The sequence below is a fragment of the Malaclemys terrapin genome, chromosome 4 (genome assembly GCF_027887155.1).
Source record: "Malaclemys terrapin pileata isolate rMalTer1 chromosome 4, rMalTer1.hap1, whole genome shotgun sequence".
Lineage (NCBI taxonomy): Eukaryota > Metazoa > Chordata > Testudines > Emydidae > Malaclemys > Malaclemys terrapin.
The window spans coordinates 48,331,143-48,348,722 of NC_071508.1; the positions used below are offsets into that span (position 1 = coordinate 48,331,143).

At 43.2% G+C, this 17,580-nt stretch overlaps 1 protein-coding gene and 1 long non-coding RNA gene across 2 annotated transcripts in view; one reads left to right on the forward strand and one right to left on the reverse strand.

The window, feature by feature from the left end:
- Positions 1–17,580, forward strand: part of IGSF22 (immunoglobulin superfamily member 22) — a 198,022-nt gene that overhangs the window by 148,868 nt on the left and 31,574 nt on the right. The window contains 10 exon segments of the mRNA XM_054025882.1: positions 3,890–3,896; positions 5,852–6,004; positions 6,641–6,772; positions 8,872–9,008; positions 10,071–10,170; positions 11,711–11,750; positions 12,251–12,428; positions 13,364–13,477; positions 14,365–14,527; positions 15,964–16,236. Of these exon segments, the coding sequence (XP_053881857.1) occupies positions 3,890–3,896; positions 5,852–6,004; positions 6,641–6,772; positions 8,872–9,008; positions 10,071–10,170; positions 11,711–11,750; positions 12,251–12,428; positions 13,364–13,477; positions 14,365–14,527; positions 15,964–16,236 (1,297 nt within the window).
- On the reverse strand, positions 12,320–16,436 carry LOC128835948 (uncharacterized). Its single transcript, XR_008444715.1, has 4 exons — positions 16,349–16,436; positions 15,470–15,569; positions 14,249–14,394; positions 12,320–12,395 (listed from the first exon to the last, which is right to left on the reverse strand). It is a non-coding gene; the product is annotated as an uncharacterized LOC128835948 (long non-coding RNA).

Genomic DNA, 17,580 nt, shown 5'->3' on the forward strand with positions numbered 1-17,580 from the left:
GGAGGGAGAGGCAATTCCACATTTGGGAGGAGAGGAAGAAGCATTCCTGTGGAGGTTGACTTTTAAACAATGGCAACTGTGTGAAGTTGCTTAGGGTTTCGAAATCTTAGAATAAGTCCCAAGCCGTATGGCTTATGGGGCAGAGGAGCAGGTGAGGTGATCAAAGGAGTGTGATAAACACATTTCTCCCATTCGCAACTGCTTCCAGCATAGGTGCCGACACCTTGGGTGCTCTGGGGCTGTAGCACTCACCAGCCACAGCTGTTGGGCGGCACCCCCAATCAGCTGCTTGTAGGCTCAGGGAAGGGGTTGGGGGAAGGCGGAAAGCAGCTGGGGTCTTGGTGACGAGGCGGGTCTCAGGACGGAGTGGGGATGAAAAGGTAAAAGCCGGCGTCTATGGCTTCCAGTGTAAGTCAGAGCAAAATGTTGTTCTTCCCCGTGTGTTTGGTATTAGAAAGAATTTCTTCTCTCCTGTCCTTTGCCCAGTCCCACCCATGACCATCACCTGTGCCAAAAAATATTGTATGCCAGGGAGGAAAGGGTGAGAGAAGAACAAGAGAGGTGAGGGAAAGGAAGACATTTAAGGTGGTCTGTGAAAGCAGAAATCTTCCTTCACCTCCCTCTTAGCAAGCTTGTTGTTTCCAGATAGTCACAACTTTTCCAAATCCTATCAGTAAGATGAAGTCTGAGTGGAACACAGAAAGCCATAGGGACCGAGGGAACTCTGGGGATGTACCAGGGCTGGAACTGTGCCTCCCCACCTGTCCTCTACTCACAAGGAGCCAAGGGAGACTTCCCTCCAGTACAGGCATAGTGATGCTAAACTGGCCTCCCTCGTATACCCTGGCATAGGGGATGGGGACGGGGTGGGAGGGGGCATGTCAGTGATAGGATGGGGATTCACTCTTAGCACATGATGCTATGGAGATTCTGGACTGTGAGGCAACCCACGGGAGGCCACCATAAATTAGAACACCCCTGGAAAGGCTCTCATTTATACAGGGAGCCATCTTGTCCCCACTGGCAGCCCAGAATCTCATGCTGTGGTGGGGTATATAAATCCCACACTAGAACTGAAGAGGTTATGGAGCAGTTCTGGTCCCAGCAGGGACTCTGCCCCTTCCCCCCAACCTTCAGAGCATGCTCCCACTGGAGGAAGGATCTTAAAAGAGAATCAGACAATGAGGGCAGACGGGGGAAGAGAATATATATACCCTGACAGCTCCTGACCAAAGCTGCCACAGAAGCCTCCACTGGGGAGCAAGAGACTACCAGCGGAGCCCCTCTGGGCTGAAGGATCAGTTACCCTTTTCCCCCATTGCTACTTTAAGTTGGACTTTGAGACTGCAGACAGGGGTGGATGGTAGAAAGCGGCCCAGCAAGGCAGTCTTGGGGCACTCCCTGGTGCCTGTCATAGTTTGCTTCTCATAGTGCCCTGGGTCAAAGCCTGGTGGAGTGGAAGGCCTGGGCTCCCCTTCCAACCCCCCAGATAAGAGCATAAACCTCACTTCCACCCCTCCCAGGCGTAAAGAGAAGATAGACATGCTGAAAGCCTTGTGGCAAGGATGAGCCACCTACGCGGGCCAAGTGATAGAGTGAGGGTCCTTCCCAGTTGTAAGGATGCAAGGCCCTCTACAGTTCATTAGACAATGCTACCCCGAAGGGGGCGGGGGAGGCAGGTTTGAATTGGTGACCCAGACAGAGGGCTGAGTTGCTGCCCACCAAAAGGTAGGCCATCCCACTACTAGAGGAGTTGCCGTCAGGTGGCATCAGAGACTGAGAGGAGGAAATTTGAGTGCCCAACAACATAACCACTAGGCGATGCCACCGATAAGCCTGGCCTCTGGTCACAACTAGTTGCCTAGAGACAGCATCAGCGACCGAGAGGGGAAATTGAGAGCCCAGTGACCTCATCACTAGGCGACATCACCAATAAGCCTGGCCTCTGGTCACACACAGTCATAAAGGTGGCTTAAAATTCCTCTTCCCTATTGATTGTGCCTTCTGCCCTGCATCCCCTGGAGGTATAACACATAATCTCAACCCACACCAGACCAGGTCCTTGTTCCAGGAAAGCTGGGTGAGAGGAGAGCAGGTTCCAGATGATGGTTCTCTGCTCTGACATGATTCTTTAACGCCACAAGAGTGTGTCAGGGACTCGTGGATCTATGTTCTAGTCTTTGTTGTATATCGGTTGCCAAAGAGGACTTTTAGCACTAGGGAAACAAAATGTTAAGGTGTTAACAGTACCCAGTCTTTGAGCAAGCAGAGGGAGAGTCACGCATCCTTCCCACTCCTACTGTGCACTGGATGGGCATGACCAATAGCCATTGTGATCGCACTAGTGTAAGGGTTACTGGGCTCTAACACTGCTGTTGGTATGAGAATTGCTAACGGGAGCAGAAAGAGGGTTTGGCCTCTTCCCCTGGCCCTGCTGAGGAGGAAGTGACTACTGCACACTGTTCCACGGTAGCACAGTGGGTATGCTTTCGACATGCTCCTTTCAGAGGTGATGTGCCTGCCTGAGACACACTGCTTCCTGCAGCTCCACCCAAGGCATATGGTCCTGCCTTTCCCCTACTGCAGGCTGTGGGATGCACCCAGAGTCGAACTTTCTGCTCTGGGCCTTGCTTAGGGAAATTCTGTCCCTCCTTCTCTGATTCACTCTTTAAAATTAGTGGATTAAAAAACCCTGAGTAAAATACAATGAATAGGCATCAGGGGCCTGCTCCTGCTCCCGTGCACATCAGTGGCAAAGCTCCCATTGACTTTCATGGTGCAAAATGAGGGCATACGTGCCTAATTACACAGAACGGTCTTTGTTTCAGTGAATGGGCTTCAGTGAAATTACTCTGGTTAGTAAGTGCTAGTTACATGAGTGAAGGTTGCAGGGACACACCCTAAAACCTTTTAATAAATGATCAGAGCTGAAGCAGTGCAGAATATTTTATGTTCACAGCCAGCTCGTAGCTGGTGTAAATCGATCTAGCTGAAAACATAAGTTACGCTGGTTTACACCAGTTGAGGAGCCAGTCTTCAAACAATAAACAGCTAAAAGCACTCCTAGTGAGGGAAATAAAGAGCACAAGCTCTGGCAAGTCATGTGTAAAAGTATGAGAAGTCAGGCCAAGAAAGAATTTGAAGAGCAGCTGGCTAAGGATATTAAAAACTAACAACAAAAAAGTAAATATATCAGAAGCAGGAAGCCTGCCAAAAAGTCAGTGGGGCCATTGGACAATCAAGGTGCTAAAAGAACACTCAAGGAGAAGGCTGTCATGGAGAAGCGAAATTATTTTTTTGCATCAGTCTTTACTGCAGAGGATGTGATGGAGGGCCCCACGCCTGAGCCCTTCTTTGTAGGTGACAAATCTGAGGAACTGTTCCAGACTGAGATGTCAATAGAGGAGGTTTGGGAACAAATTGATAAATTAAACGGTAATAAGTCACCAGGACCAGATGGTATTCACCCAAGAGCTGTGAAGGAACTCAGATATGAAATTGCCAAACTACTAACTGTGGTATGTAGCCTATTGCTTAAATCAGCCTCTGTTACCAGGTGGCTGGAGGGTAGCTCATATAGTGCCTATTTTTAAAAAAGGTTCCAGAAGTGATCCTGGCAATTAAAGACCAATAAGCCTAACTTCAGTACCAGGGAAATTGGTTGTAACTATAATAAAGTACATAATTATCAGACACATAAGCACAATATGTTGGGGAAGAGTCAACAGGGCTTTTAGCAAGGGAAAACATGCCTCATCAATCTATTAATATTCTTTGAGGGTATCAACAAGCATGTGGACAAGGATGATCCAGTTAATATTGTCCAGAAAGCCTTTGACAAGGTCCCTCACCAAAAGCTCTTAAGCAAACTAAGCAGTTGTGGGATAAGAGGGAAGGTCCTCTCATGGATCAGTAACTGGTTAACAGATAGGAAACAAAGGGTAAGAATAAATGGTCAGTTTTCACAATGGAGAGAAGTAAACAGCAGGGTCCCCCATGGACCTGTACTCTACTCTTCAACATATTCATAAATAATCTGGGAAAAAGGATGAACAGTAAGGTAGCAAAATTTGCAGATGATACTAAATTACTCAAGATAGTTAAGTCCAAAGCTGACGATGAAGAATTACAAAGGGCTCTCACTAAACTGGGTGATGGGCAACAAAATGGCAGGAGAAATTCAGTGTTGATAAGTGCAAAGTAATTCACATTGGAAAACATAATCCCAACTTTAAATACAAAATGATAAGTTCTAAATTAGCTGTTACCACTCAAGAAAGAAATCTTGGAGGATTCCTGGATAGTTCTCTGAAAACATCCGCTCAATGTGCAGCAGCAGTCAAAAAAGCGAACAGAATGTTAAGAACCATTAGAAAAGGGAGAGATGATAGGACAGAAAAATATCATGCCACTATATAAATCCATTGTATACCTACATCTTGAATACTGTGTGCAGTTATGATAGCCACAACTCAATGAGGATATGTTAAAAATGGAAAAGGTGCAGAGAAGGGCAATGAAAATGCTGAGGGGTGTAGAACAGTTTTTGTCTGAGGAGAGATGAAAAACCTGGGACTGTTCAATTTAGAAAAGAGATGAATAAGGAGGGATATGATAGAGGACTCTAAAATTATGAATGATATGAAGAAAGTGAATAAAGAAGTTGTATTTACTCATTCACGTAACACAAGTACCTGGGGGGTCGCTTGATGAAATTAATAGGCAGCAGGTTTAAAACAAATGAAAGGAACAACTCACAGTCATCCTGTGGAACTTGTTTCCATAGGATGCTGTGAAGACCAAATGTATATCTAGGTTAAAAAAAGAATTAGATACATTCATGGAGGATAGGTCCATCTATGGCTATTAGCTAACATGGTCAGAGACGCAACCCAAGGCTCTGGGTGTCCCTAAACCTCCAACTACCAGAATGTGGAACTGAACAAAAAGGAATGGATCACTCAAAATTGCCCTGTTTTGTTCATTCCCTCTGAAGCATCTGGGCAGGGCTTTGGAGCGGAGCCCAGAGCTGGAGCGCAGACCAGTAGGTTTTTGCCCAGAGCTGGAGCGGAGCCGGAGCAGAGCAATTCAAAAATTTGATTGCTCCAAATCCCTGGCATCTGGCACTGGCCACTATCAGAAACAGGATATTGGGCTAGATCAGTGGATCTCAATCTTTCCAGACTACTGTACCCCTTTCAGGAGTCTGATTTGTCTTGTGTACCCCAAGTTTCACCTCTCTTAAAATCTACTTGCTTACAAAATTAGATATAAAAATACAAAAGTGTCACAGCACGCTATTTCTGAAAAATTGCTGACTTTCTCATTTTTACCATATAATTATAAAATAAATCAACTGAAATATAAATATTGTACTTACATATCAGTGTATAGGACACAGAGCAATATAAACAGGTCTTTGTATGAAATTTTAATTTCTACTGACTTCACTAGTGCTTTTTATGTAGCCTGTTGTAAAACTAGGCAAGTATCTAGCTGAGTTTATGTAGCCCCATGGGTACCTGTACCCCTGGTTGAGAACCACTGGGCTAGATGGACTATTGGTCTGACCCAGTATAGCCATTCTTACATTCACTAATTTTTATCAAGAAGGGAGCATCTTGGAGCCTTCTGAAATGAATAATTTCAAAATCTTATCCTTTTAGCCTTTGGGTTGATAAGTGCTGAAATTGTTGTGCTATGATAGTCCACCACAGAACATTATCCTCATTTGCTGAAAAAATACAAGTGCAGAAATGGCACTGGAAGGCCTTATGTCTGAGCGGATCAGCTAGGCATGTTTTTTTTTTATTCTGAATTCCATTCTGTCTCCCCTTTCTCCCCACCAAAGTTCACACGCATACTCAGAGGTGCAGAAGTCAAGATATTTTCATCATGGCAACCACAGTCATGCAAATGGAAACCATGGTCCAGCAACATCACTCCATTAAAGTCTCCAGCTCCCAGATGCAACGTACGTCTCAGACCACCAAGATTGTGGGAGGCAAGTATCATTTCAGTCTCTGGAAGCTGATACAACCTCAAAGGGTGTTGTCATGGCTTTTAGATTATAAATCTGGCTAATATAAAGAGTGGTCTTTCCTTGTAATGCTTGCATTTCTGACTGCATGGAAGAAGATGGTTGATCCAAATCAGTCCATGGACCAGGCTAGATATCACAGGCAAAAAATAGGCCTTAGGAGGCTAAAATCCAGTGCAAAGTGCATGACAACTACAGTTATTGAAACCTCTTCAAGGGACTTTTGATAAGCAGGTTTTCTATCTAAGGTACTTAAATAGCCCTCATTTTCATAGTATATGAGTGCCTCACAATATATGATGTATTTATCTTCACAACAACCCTTGTGAGGTAGGGAATTGCTATTATACCCATTTTACAGATGGGGAACTAAGTCTCAGAGACTTTGTCCAAAGTCACACAAAGTCTGTGGTGAAGCAGGATCTCAAGTCCCCAGGCTAGTGCCCTATGCACTGAGCCATCCTTCTATCAGGGGTTTCAGCTGATCTAAATAATTTTCAGTTTAATTAATGGACATTGGGGGTCCCTACCCCACAACAAACAAACACCTCTAAAAACACATTTCTGTTCCCCCTGACTAATATATTTTTCTTCTAACAGAGGAAGTTGTTTCTAGGAAATCTTCTACCACTGTGGAGTACTTCAGCATGGTGACACGCTCCTTTGAGATCCCTTTAGGAGAAAGCATCCCTGAATTTGTGGAGAAGCCTCATCCACTGACAGCCCCTGAGGGTAAGCAGCACCCTATTCCACTGAAAAGTCACCTCATTCCCGGGACACTAAAGATATAATGTTTCAAAACGTGTCTGAAATGGACACACCAAACCTGCACATGTGGATGCAAACAGGGCATGGCATGTGCAAAACATGTAGTTGAACATACAAAATGGATAACTGTTAGGGCTGTCAAGCGATTAAAGAAATTAATCGCGATTAATCACATGATTAAAAAAATTAATCGTGATTAATCGCACTGTTAAACATTAATAGAATACCGTTTATTAAAATATTTTTGGATGTTTTCTGCATTTTCAAATAAATTGATTTAAATTACAACACAGAATATGAAGTGTACAGTGCTCACTTTATATTTATTTTTCATTACAAGTATTTGCACTGCAAAAAAAACAAAAGAAAAAATATTTTTCAATTTGCATAATACAAGTACTGTAGTGCAATCGCTTTATCATGAGAGTTGAACTTACAAATGTAGAATTATGTACAAAAAAAACCTGCGTTCAAAAATAACACAATGTAAAATTTTAGAGGCTGCAAGTCCACTCAGTCCTACTTCAGCCAATCAGTCAGACAAACAAGCACGTTTATATTTGCAGGAGATAATGCTGCCCGCTTTTTGTTTACAATGTCACCTGAAAGTGAGAACAGGCGTTTGCATGGCACTGTTGTAGCCGGCATCACAAGATATTTATGTGCCAGACGCACTAAAGATTCACATGTTCCTTCATCCTTCAACCACCGTTCCAGGGGACACGCGTCCATGCTGATGACAGGTTCTGCTCAACAACAGTGCAAAGCAGTGTGGACCGATGCATGTTCATTTTCATTATCTGAGTTAGATGCCGCCATCAGAAGGTTTTTTTTTTTCTTTTTTGGTGGTTTGGATTCTGTAGTTTCTGCATCAGAGTGTTGCTCTTTTAAGACTTCTGTTTAGCATATCTGCCACCTAAATACCTTGTAATGCTAGCTACAAAAGTGCCAAGCAAATGCCTGTTCTCACTTTCCGGTGACATCGTAAATAAGAAGAGGGCAGCATTATCTCCTGTAAATATAAACTAACTCGTTTGTCTCTTAGTGATTGGCTGAAAAAGAAGTAGGACTGAGTGGACTTGTAGGCTCTGAAGTTTTACCTTGTTTTGTTTTTGAGTGCAGTTATGTGACAAAAAATCTACATTTGTAAGTTGCATTTTCATGACAGAGATTGCACTACAGTACTTGTATGAGGTGAATTGAAAAATACTATTTCTTTTGTTTATCATTTTTACAGTGCAAATATTTATAATAAAAAATATACACTTTGATTTCAGTTACAACACAGAATACAATATATATGAAAATGTAGAAAAACATCCAAAATATTTTATACATTTCAATTGGTATTCTATTGTTTAACAATACGATTAAAACTGTGATTAATCGCAATTAATTTTTTTGAGTTAATAGCGTGAGTTAACTGCGATTAATTGACAGCCCTAGTAACTGTGCATGCAAATGCCTGATTTCATTTGCAAATGCCTGCCCTGTATACTCATCCATTTGGTCAGGTATATATCAACTATTTATTTCTAGGGCCTTACTTCAATGTGCGCAGGGCATGTGGCAAAACTCCCGTTGACTTCAAAGGTGCAGATCAGTCCTTAGTGAGAGCCAATTAATCATGCCTGCCTTCCACAGGCAAACCTCCCATCTGGGGAAGTTTTGCCTAAGTAAGGCTAGCAGAACATGGCCCTTGTAAATAAATAAGTTCTCCAGTCATCCATAGTGTCGTCCAGGAAAAGTGGAGTATACAAGATATGAATGTCTAATGTAAAACAAAAAGAAAGACTTTTCAAGTCTTTAGTGCCCAACTTTCACTTAAAGGGAACAATCCCATTTTTACCTTTTCCTAAAAGTGCAGATCACTTTTAATGAGCCAGTATAACCCCCAGTATAACTCCACTGGAATCAATAGAATTACATTTCCAAAAAGGAAAAGAGGTTATACTGTTAAGATGACCCCAAGTAATTTAGGCGTATGTAGAGAAACTACATAATGGATAAACGTTGTTCCTTTTTAATTCCTCACTCTAATATTTCTCCTCCTTGAATTTCAGGAGACAAAGCAGTATTTCGAGCTAAAGTGAAAGGTAACCCCAAGCCCAATGTAACATGGAAAAGAGAAAGTGGGATACCAATAAAAGAAGGTTCAAAAGTGTTTTTTGATAGTATCAATAAGGAGTTTGTGCTAAAGGTAATGCATGTCTTTCACTATTTTTGGCTTGTAATTGATCGTGTTATCATTATCTCTATAAAAAAAGCACTACCGCATTCTTCAGCAATGGTCTAAGATACTGTAGTTTGCCATAGTCCTGCTGTAGGATTTGCAGGGATTGCTTGTGATGTATAGATAATGACATTCAGCCCTGTACTGAGCACAGGGCCTTGATCATAAGCACAGACCATTTTCTATGGTACTTATTTGTACAGGGTCTAGCACTCTGAGGCCCTCATTTTTCATTGGGGTTGCCAGGCACTACTGTAATGGAAATGATGATACTAAATAATGCTGATCGACCGCTTAAGTCCCATTTCAGCCCTATTTCATATTTGAGATCATTTGCAACAAAAGTTCTGCCCTTATGCCCACCTTCCTGCATCTCTCCCATCTGCTCTGTCCTTGACCCTATCCTAATTCATGTAATCTTCAAGGCAGTCCTTTATGCTCACCAGCTGCATCCCAAGATCCTTCCCTGTACTCCTCCACAAAGCCCCCTCATGAAAACCCATCTATTCCATGGGCCTCAAACTCAGGGCCTGGTAGCTGTCCTGTTCTTTGTTGGATGCTCTCCATGCTGGATATGCATGGTTTGTGTTACATTCATCTCTGTGCAGAGGGCCAGCCTAAAGGACAGACCAGGGAAGAAACTCAGTTGTTTTTGCTGATGATATATCCCATTTCAGGCCAAGAATCTCTAAATCTAGGGCCTGATCCAAAGCTTATTGAAGTAAATTTAAAGACTCCCTGCCCCAGATCCTTAAACGTAATTAGGCACCTAAGCACCACTGACTTCAGTAGGCTTTGGATCAGGTCCCTAGTGCTTGACCTTAATTTCCTGAATCACTTGAGTAGGGGTTGCAGGATTGAGCTCCAAGATTCTCCCTCAAGGGTTTCTATTGTCAACAGATGATTTCATAAACCCGTGGAAAAAAATAGGGTTTAAAAATAAATACATAATGGAATTCCTGAGTCCACTTTCATACATTTGAGCCACTAACACTTTGGGCCTCTTTGTCCATGTGTTTCTTCTTCCAGCTGGAGTCCCTCACCGCAGATGATGCTGATAACTATAAGTGCATCGTTTCCAATGACCATGCTGATATTATCTACACTGTGTCCTTGATTGTGACTGAAAGTAAGTGCCCGGGGTCCAGCTTGATTAATAACTAGTCTAATTAATTAAGAATGAGATTTGGAAGGATCCAATTAGCTCCTTTTAGGAATCTCAGTGAATGATGTTAATGCTTACTTCCAAGTGAGTTTTCACTACCAGGTGAGGGGAAAAAACTACCCTGGTGTACTACTTTTTATTTGTGCAAGATGTAATGACTATAATAGTCAAGATTTAGCAATAAAATCAGGATATTTGACCATTTTAATATTTCACAGTTTTCTTGCTATCTAATTTCTATCTGTGATACTTATCTCCCCCCTTCCCCATTACCATATTGTCTGAGTGCCTCACAATCTATGGTGCATTTATCCCCACAATATCCACAAGAGGTAGGGAAATGCTATTACCCCCATTTCACAGATGGAGAACTGAGGCACACGGAGACTAAGTAACCTGCCCAGGGTCACACAGGAAGTCTGTAGTGAAGCAAGAAACTGAAATTGGTTCCCCATAGCTTGCAGCTAGTATTCTAACCACTGGACCATCTTTCCTCTCAGAGCAGGAGTGAGATTCACCTCACACAGAGAGGGTTCACACAAAGACTAAGAAGGTTTGAGGTGGTGCAGAGGACTTGTGAGGGTGCTCTGAACTGGAGGGAATTTCACCTCAAGCACTAAAAAGCAGGCAGATCCCAACAGATCTACAGTCCAGTTGGGCCATCAGGTGCACCTTTAAACTCCTCCACTTCACCCCTGATGTGTTCCTGTGCACTGCACTGGGACCCTTGTTAGCCTTTTTTGTAGACACACTTGTCACCATCCCCCTTTGTTCATTTTAATTATTAACGATGACAATTTTCCCATGATTTTTGGGGGGTGGGAAAGTGATGCTTACTGACATTTACCTGTGAGAAGCCAACGTTTCCATGGCAAACATCTTGCACTGCCATATGGGAGTTCTGGGTTTGGCAATGAATTCAGCACTCTCCTTGTCTTAGTCCCTCTTTTCCCCAAGGGTAAGAGTGACACGGAGCTTTTGGTTAGCTCCATTTTATTCTTATGTTGACTTGTCAAGATGCAGCGAGGACATGTAGTAGCCCCAGAGCCCTGACAAAGCACACACAGCTGGCACTACTAGGAACCAAGCATCTCCCACAAAGCTGTGACTTCCACAGAGCATCTTACCTCAGAAAAAGCTGTACGATCATGCCCTCAGAGGAGCAACAGCATTTCCCCTCTACTACACAGTTTGACCAGTGGATCCACCTAGTTACATATCGACAGCCCATTCCGTGCCTCATATTGCAAACTTGTAGACAGCTGCTGTCAATCACTGCTCTGTAGAACAGGGTTGGGATAGTGCTCAAATCTCCCTGCATGGCATTTTCATGTCTTAGGCCTGTCCAGCAGCTTTTGAGACTTGCTGCAGGATTTGTCCCTGAGCCTGTAAAGGGCATCAAAGCCAAGGAATCCCTCATGGTGTTATTTGTATTGTTGTTTATTATTATGCTTCAGCTGACTGAATACAGTTGTTTGCTTTGGGATTTATTTATTTTTTTCAGGTCAAGAAAAGTTGGATTTCAAAAAAATGCTTAAAAAACGGTGAGGAGTTTTATCTCTGGGGGATTTATGTATTATTTCTTTATTTCAAAAAGCTGAGCCGGGTTTCTCTGGTGGGCACTGAGAGACACTAGGCCATTTCTACAGAGCCACTTTACAGAGCAGAACAACAGTACAAGCAGTGCAGGGAACTGCTCCTGGCTCCCAGCTTTGGGACTGCCATGTTCAGACTCAGTAACTCACAAGTCAGCCCGCTCTTCCCCTCTGGCCTAGCACTAGAGGAGAAGGCAACTCCCAGCAGATTCTCTGACAGCGGTGCTGGGGAATTCACCCCTCCCTCCTTCCAGCAGTAGGGGAGACTAAATTCCTGCCCCTTTTTCCCACAAGCGGGGAGCCCCATTCTTGTTTGGAATCCTACCAATGGGAAGTCTGGCCCTACAGCTTCCACAGGCAGGAGCCCTGTTACATCCAAAGCTGTAGAGGTGAGAGGAGCTTTCGTCACTTTGAAATATATCCTGAATTATATGGGGGTCTATGCACAGGGGCCCTCCTGCTCCAAAGAAGAAAGCGAAGAAGGTGACTGATGAGAAGGAAATGCTTGAAATCCTCTCCAAGGTGCCGAAAAAGGACTTTGAGAAGGTCTGCATGGAATACGGCTTCACCGACTTCCGTGGCCTCCTCAAGAAGCTAAAGGAGATGAAGAAGAAAGTGGAGGTTGAGGTTAGTAATGCCGTCAGCTTTCAAAACACCTTGAACATACATTTCTATTTTTGTGTCTATAATGAACAACACTCCTACGCATAAGCCACACTACAGTAATGGCCTTCAGAGGCAGCATTGCTAAACACTTTACAGAGAGTCAGCTGTAAGCCAAGGAGAAAAGGATTTCATTAGAGATGGGCCTGGAAGAAAATCCAAATCCAAACAAATTAGCAGGAGAAGGGCAGTTCCAAATCCAAAACTGGATCCACATCCAAGTTTTACATCTGGTTCTCTGGCTTGGATTTTCAAAGGGGCATAAAGTTATTAGGCGTCCAAATCCCATTGAAATTCAGTGAGGGGAATGTGCCTTCAGCCCCTTAGAAAATAATGAGTGTTGTAAAAAGAATTCTCATTGTAACAAAAGCTTCCACTTGCTCAGCCAGAAGCTTTCCTGTATTGTTGTTTATTATCTGTATTATGACAGCACCTAGAGATTTTATCCAAGGTCAGGGCCCTATTGTGCTAGGTGCTGTAAAACATAGACAGACCCTGCTCTAAAGCGTTACCATCAAAATAGAGAAGGGAGACAAGGGACATACTAATATCCCATTTTCAGATGGAGAGCTGACACGCAGAAAAATTAAGTGACATGCCCGAGGTCATACAGGGAGTCTGTGGCAGAGCCAGGAATTGAACCCATCTCTGCTGTGTTCCTGTTCAAGTGCCTTAATCCCAAGGCCATCCTTGCTCTCTACATGCACAAAAAACAATACCAGATGTCCAGAAGATGGAAACAGTGTTGCTTTTTGAGTATCACAAATTCCAAGAACCAATGCGAAATAAAAATAATAGTAAAAAAATCTATTATTAATGGGAACAAAGATCCAGTCTACTTTGAGTTGTGGGAAGCAATACAGATTTCAGTTATCTTTCTTCATAAACTGATCTTGCAGGCAGTCAAAGTTCTAAAACCTCTTGAGGATGTCTCAGCTAAAGTGGATTCCACAGCTATATTTGACACCATTCTGGAACTGAGGGACCCCAATACTAAGATGACATGGTATAAGGTAACCTCCCATGTTTCCTTTGGTTTGACTAAAATAGGTGGAGGTACTGAGATTCAATCTGCCAGTGTTACTTAACTGAGGGTTCAGCTATTCTAGCTGCACATTCACTTGTGGGTGGGGAAAGGTGGTAAGAATGCTCTGTATTATTCAGTGTCCTGTCTGAGAGGATCTGTTTGAGGGGTGTACAACTAGTCCTACTCCTTCCTTTTGGTTTAGTTAAAAATACTGGAGTGCTACATCTTTGGTAAAGAATCTCTCTAGCACGAATTCCCCTATTTGATTTCTTTTCTTTTTAATTTTTACTAATCCCTCCAACTGCTGACCCTCAATTTATTTTGCCTGCAATCACGATAGGCCAACTAACTCCTGATGTTTTACACAGTCCGCATAAAACCACAGTGAAGTCAGTGCCAACTAAGGACTAAGCAAAAATGAAGGGCCAGATGCTGGCATCCTTTCTCACATTGAATGGTACTTTACATCGCAAGTCAGTGCACTGATTTCAGTTAGACTGTTTACAAAGTCAGATACAATAGGAATAAGAACACCAGAATATAGCCCTGAGATGCTATGAGTTAAAGATGCAATAATTACCCCTCTCAGCACTACATGATATATTTTTCTAGTAGCCTATTACAGCTTCTGAAAGGCTGGCCTGCCTGGACAAAGCATCATTGCTGATCACTGATTTCCATCTGAAAGTGGTCAGTGGGCATGTAGATTGAGGACAATTATTGTAGGTTTTACAGTGCAGCCCCACTGTTGGCTCACCTGCTGGGCAAGCCTCTTAAACGCGGTGTTGTACATATTCCACATGCACCTGTGTCTCTTGGAAGAGCCTTTCAAAGGTGCCACGTTGTCAAAGATGTCAATGTTCTCCTTTTCAGGGTAATGATCCCTTGCGTATTCAGTACTGCCTAGGAAAATATGAAATAAAGCAGATGGGTACAAAGTATATGCTGTACGTCTTAAACGTGAATGAAAAAGACTGGGGCACCTACAGTCTAATTGTAGCTGACAAGAAACTCTCAGCACAACTGAAAGTGATAGGTAATTTTTTATTTTTAAATGCATGATAGTGCATATGTCATGATGAAACTGAAGATTACGTACTTAAAAGGACACTGTCAAGGTTGGTGAGTCAAACTGGAATCTATGTATCTTTTCTTATATCTATTTGCAACATCCATGACTCACTGGTCTTTCTATCCTGAAAAAGAAAACCACTACTGCATATGCCATGATCAACCTCACAATAACCACTGTGCACATACGATCAAGGGATGTACGTCTGAGATGGTAAATTTCAGCATGAAGCTTGGTTATTATACACAATAGGCCAAATTCCCCACTAACGTCAATGGGGTTGGCTGGGATATGAGTCAGCAGAGTGTAAGAGGGAAAGGGGTAAATGATGAAAAACACCTTAGCAATGTCCTTTTAATGGAAGTGAACCATGCTTACACAAAGTCACCAGGAATGGAGGGGAATGTACACGCCCAGAGAAGATGGGAGACTTTTCTCCATTGTTAGTCCTTGCTGTTACAGGACAAGTGTGTGGTTGCAGTTTCTCAGGAAATCATGGAGCCTGTCCATTTTGCAACAAAGCTGCCTTAAATTATAGCCCAAATCATCAGGATAAAGACTGTCGCCTTCCTTACCCACAGTACTCCTGTTACTCCCCTTATCTGACAACTCTTTCTGTTGTAGCTGGCCCATCTCCTGGGGACATGTTCTGCCACTATTACTCGCATTGGGAAGTATCTTATTTTGCTACTTGTTTTCAAGGGGACCACAGGAAGAATAAGGTCCTCCTGGTGCTGTCAGTTCTCATTCTTTATTCATGAAAGTAAAATATTACACTAATTGGCAAATGCAAGTAGATGGATTTGACACAGAGTATCCAGTAGGGTGACAAACTCCTTCCCTTAGGCCACAGAGTGATCATAGAACTGCTCTGTTTCTGATACGGCAGTCTCAGGGGTGTCTGACCTGACTGCCGTCTCTCTGCGTGGCAGATGGCTCCAGATGAAACTCCAGGAAGGTTTCTGGATCTCGGCTACCCTGACTGAGGTCATTTGCTTTACGGTGACTAGAATAAAGGGGAGAAAAAGAATAGGAGTAAGGCAGAAGAACTGAACTAAGAAGCAGTGTGTGCACTGGTGATCAGCTTTGTAGGAAAACTTTCAACTTTTTTTAAGTCCCAGGGACCATGATCAGCCATAGCATAAGTGGACGCAGGTCTCTGTGAAGTTAATAAGAGGTGTGCCAGCTTATATTAAGGATGAATTTGTCCCTGTTATCTCCATGCAAAAGAAATCAAAATGGTAGGGCCCAGTTCTCAGGTGGTGCAAATTGACTTCAATGGAGCTATGTTGATTTACTCCAGCTGAGGATCTGGCCCAACACAATGTAGGAAAAACCCCTACATTTAGGAACAAATTTAAACTGTTAGCATGACTGTTTGTCTGTCAACATCTTAACAGATGAGCCCCTAAAGTTCCTGGCAGAACTGAAGCCACTGAAAGTGACAGAAAGGCAGACAGCAGTGTTTGAAATCCGCCTGTCCAAAAAAGTGCCCAATTTCACCTGGAAGTTCAATGGGAAGGAGCTGAAGCGGGACGACAAATATGAGATCATCACATCTGACGATGGATTAACCCACACATTGAAAATTAAGGATGTTCGGCCCAGCGACATTGGAGAGTTTAGCGCCCAGGCTGGGGATCTGGTGCAGAAAGCGCCACTCTTCATTGAACGTAAGTGATGCAAGGATGGCATGCCTGAGCAGTATGTATGTAATCAAACCCTTCACAGCAGCATTTGAATAGGGGACCTACAGAAATAAAAAGCACCACTAAACCCCATTACCTGAAAGTAGTAGCAGACTCATCAAGTGCTTTTGAGGATCAGTCACTGAAGGAGACAAAGACCATACGCTTCTGTTGTGGGTTCCATAGACTGTAGGGAATTTTAGAAGAACCCTCTCATTAGTGCTACCATAGGTTCAGAAGGCACAGTCCCTCCCTCACGGACATTTAGCTATTTATCATTGTCAAACTGATCTGATTTAAAACACAGAGGGCAAATGCATAGGGAAATTTGATGGGAAAGGGAGGAGTTTATCATCAAAAGCACAATAAGACTTACTGATTACATGAAAATAGAGATCAATCAAAATGGAGCAAAGAAAAAAAACATGTATTCAACTCAGAATCTGCTGCATTTCAACAGAAAAGGAGATGACCCCTGTGTATGTTTTGCATCAGTTTAAGGCTGCAAAGCTCTTCAGGGATCGTGGGCAAATGTAAGATCAGTGCTATCACCAGTATTGTGGTAACCATAACCAACACTACAATACCTTGGATTCCTTTCTAAGGGTATGTCTTCACTACCCGCCGTATCGGCGGGTAGCAATCGATTTATCCGGGATCGATATATCGCGTCTCGTTAAGATGCGATATATCAATCCCCGAACGCGCTCACCGTCGACTCCGGAACTCAACCAGAGCGAGCGGCGGTAGCGCAGTCGACGGACGGGGGAGTCACGGCCGTCGATCCTGCACCATCTGGACTCCAGGTAATTCGATCCAAGATACTTCGACTTCAGCTACGCTATTCACATAGCTGAAGTTGCGTATCTTGGATCGATACCCCCTCCCAGTGTAGACCAGCCCTAATATTGTTTTTGGTGAAAGAGCTATCTCCATCGCCCTACTCATGTGGCCCCAGTACTTTACCCTCCCCATCTCTCTGTGATTCCTGTCCATGCTACTCCGTGCCCTCAGCAAAGGTTATCAACCTACCCTTCTCAGATGTGTCCCAGAATTCTTTGCAGTCATTACCAAGGGGCTTCAAATAGAATCAGCATAATTGTTTTGGAGGTATTTGAAGAGGACCAGTTGCAAACAACTAAGCAAGTCTTTTTCGGTGGAACCATAGAGTTAAGGAATAGGAGCTGGCCTCTCATGTTTCAATTTAGGTCTCCATCCAAAGGCTATTACATGAGGCACCAAGGTTTTACTCAGACAGCAGTGCATACTCATCAGGGAAAATATGTCCCCTACAGAAGCGGCAGCATCTTGGAAGTAAAGTTCCAAGTT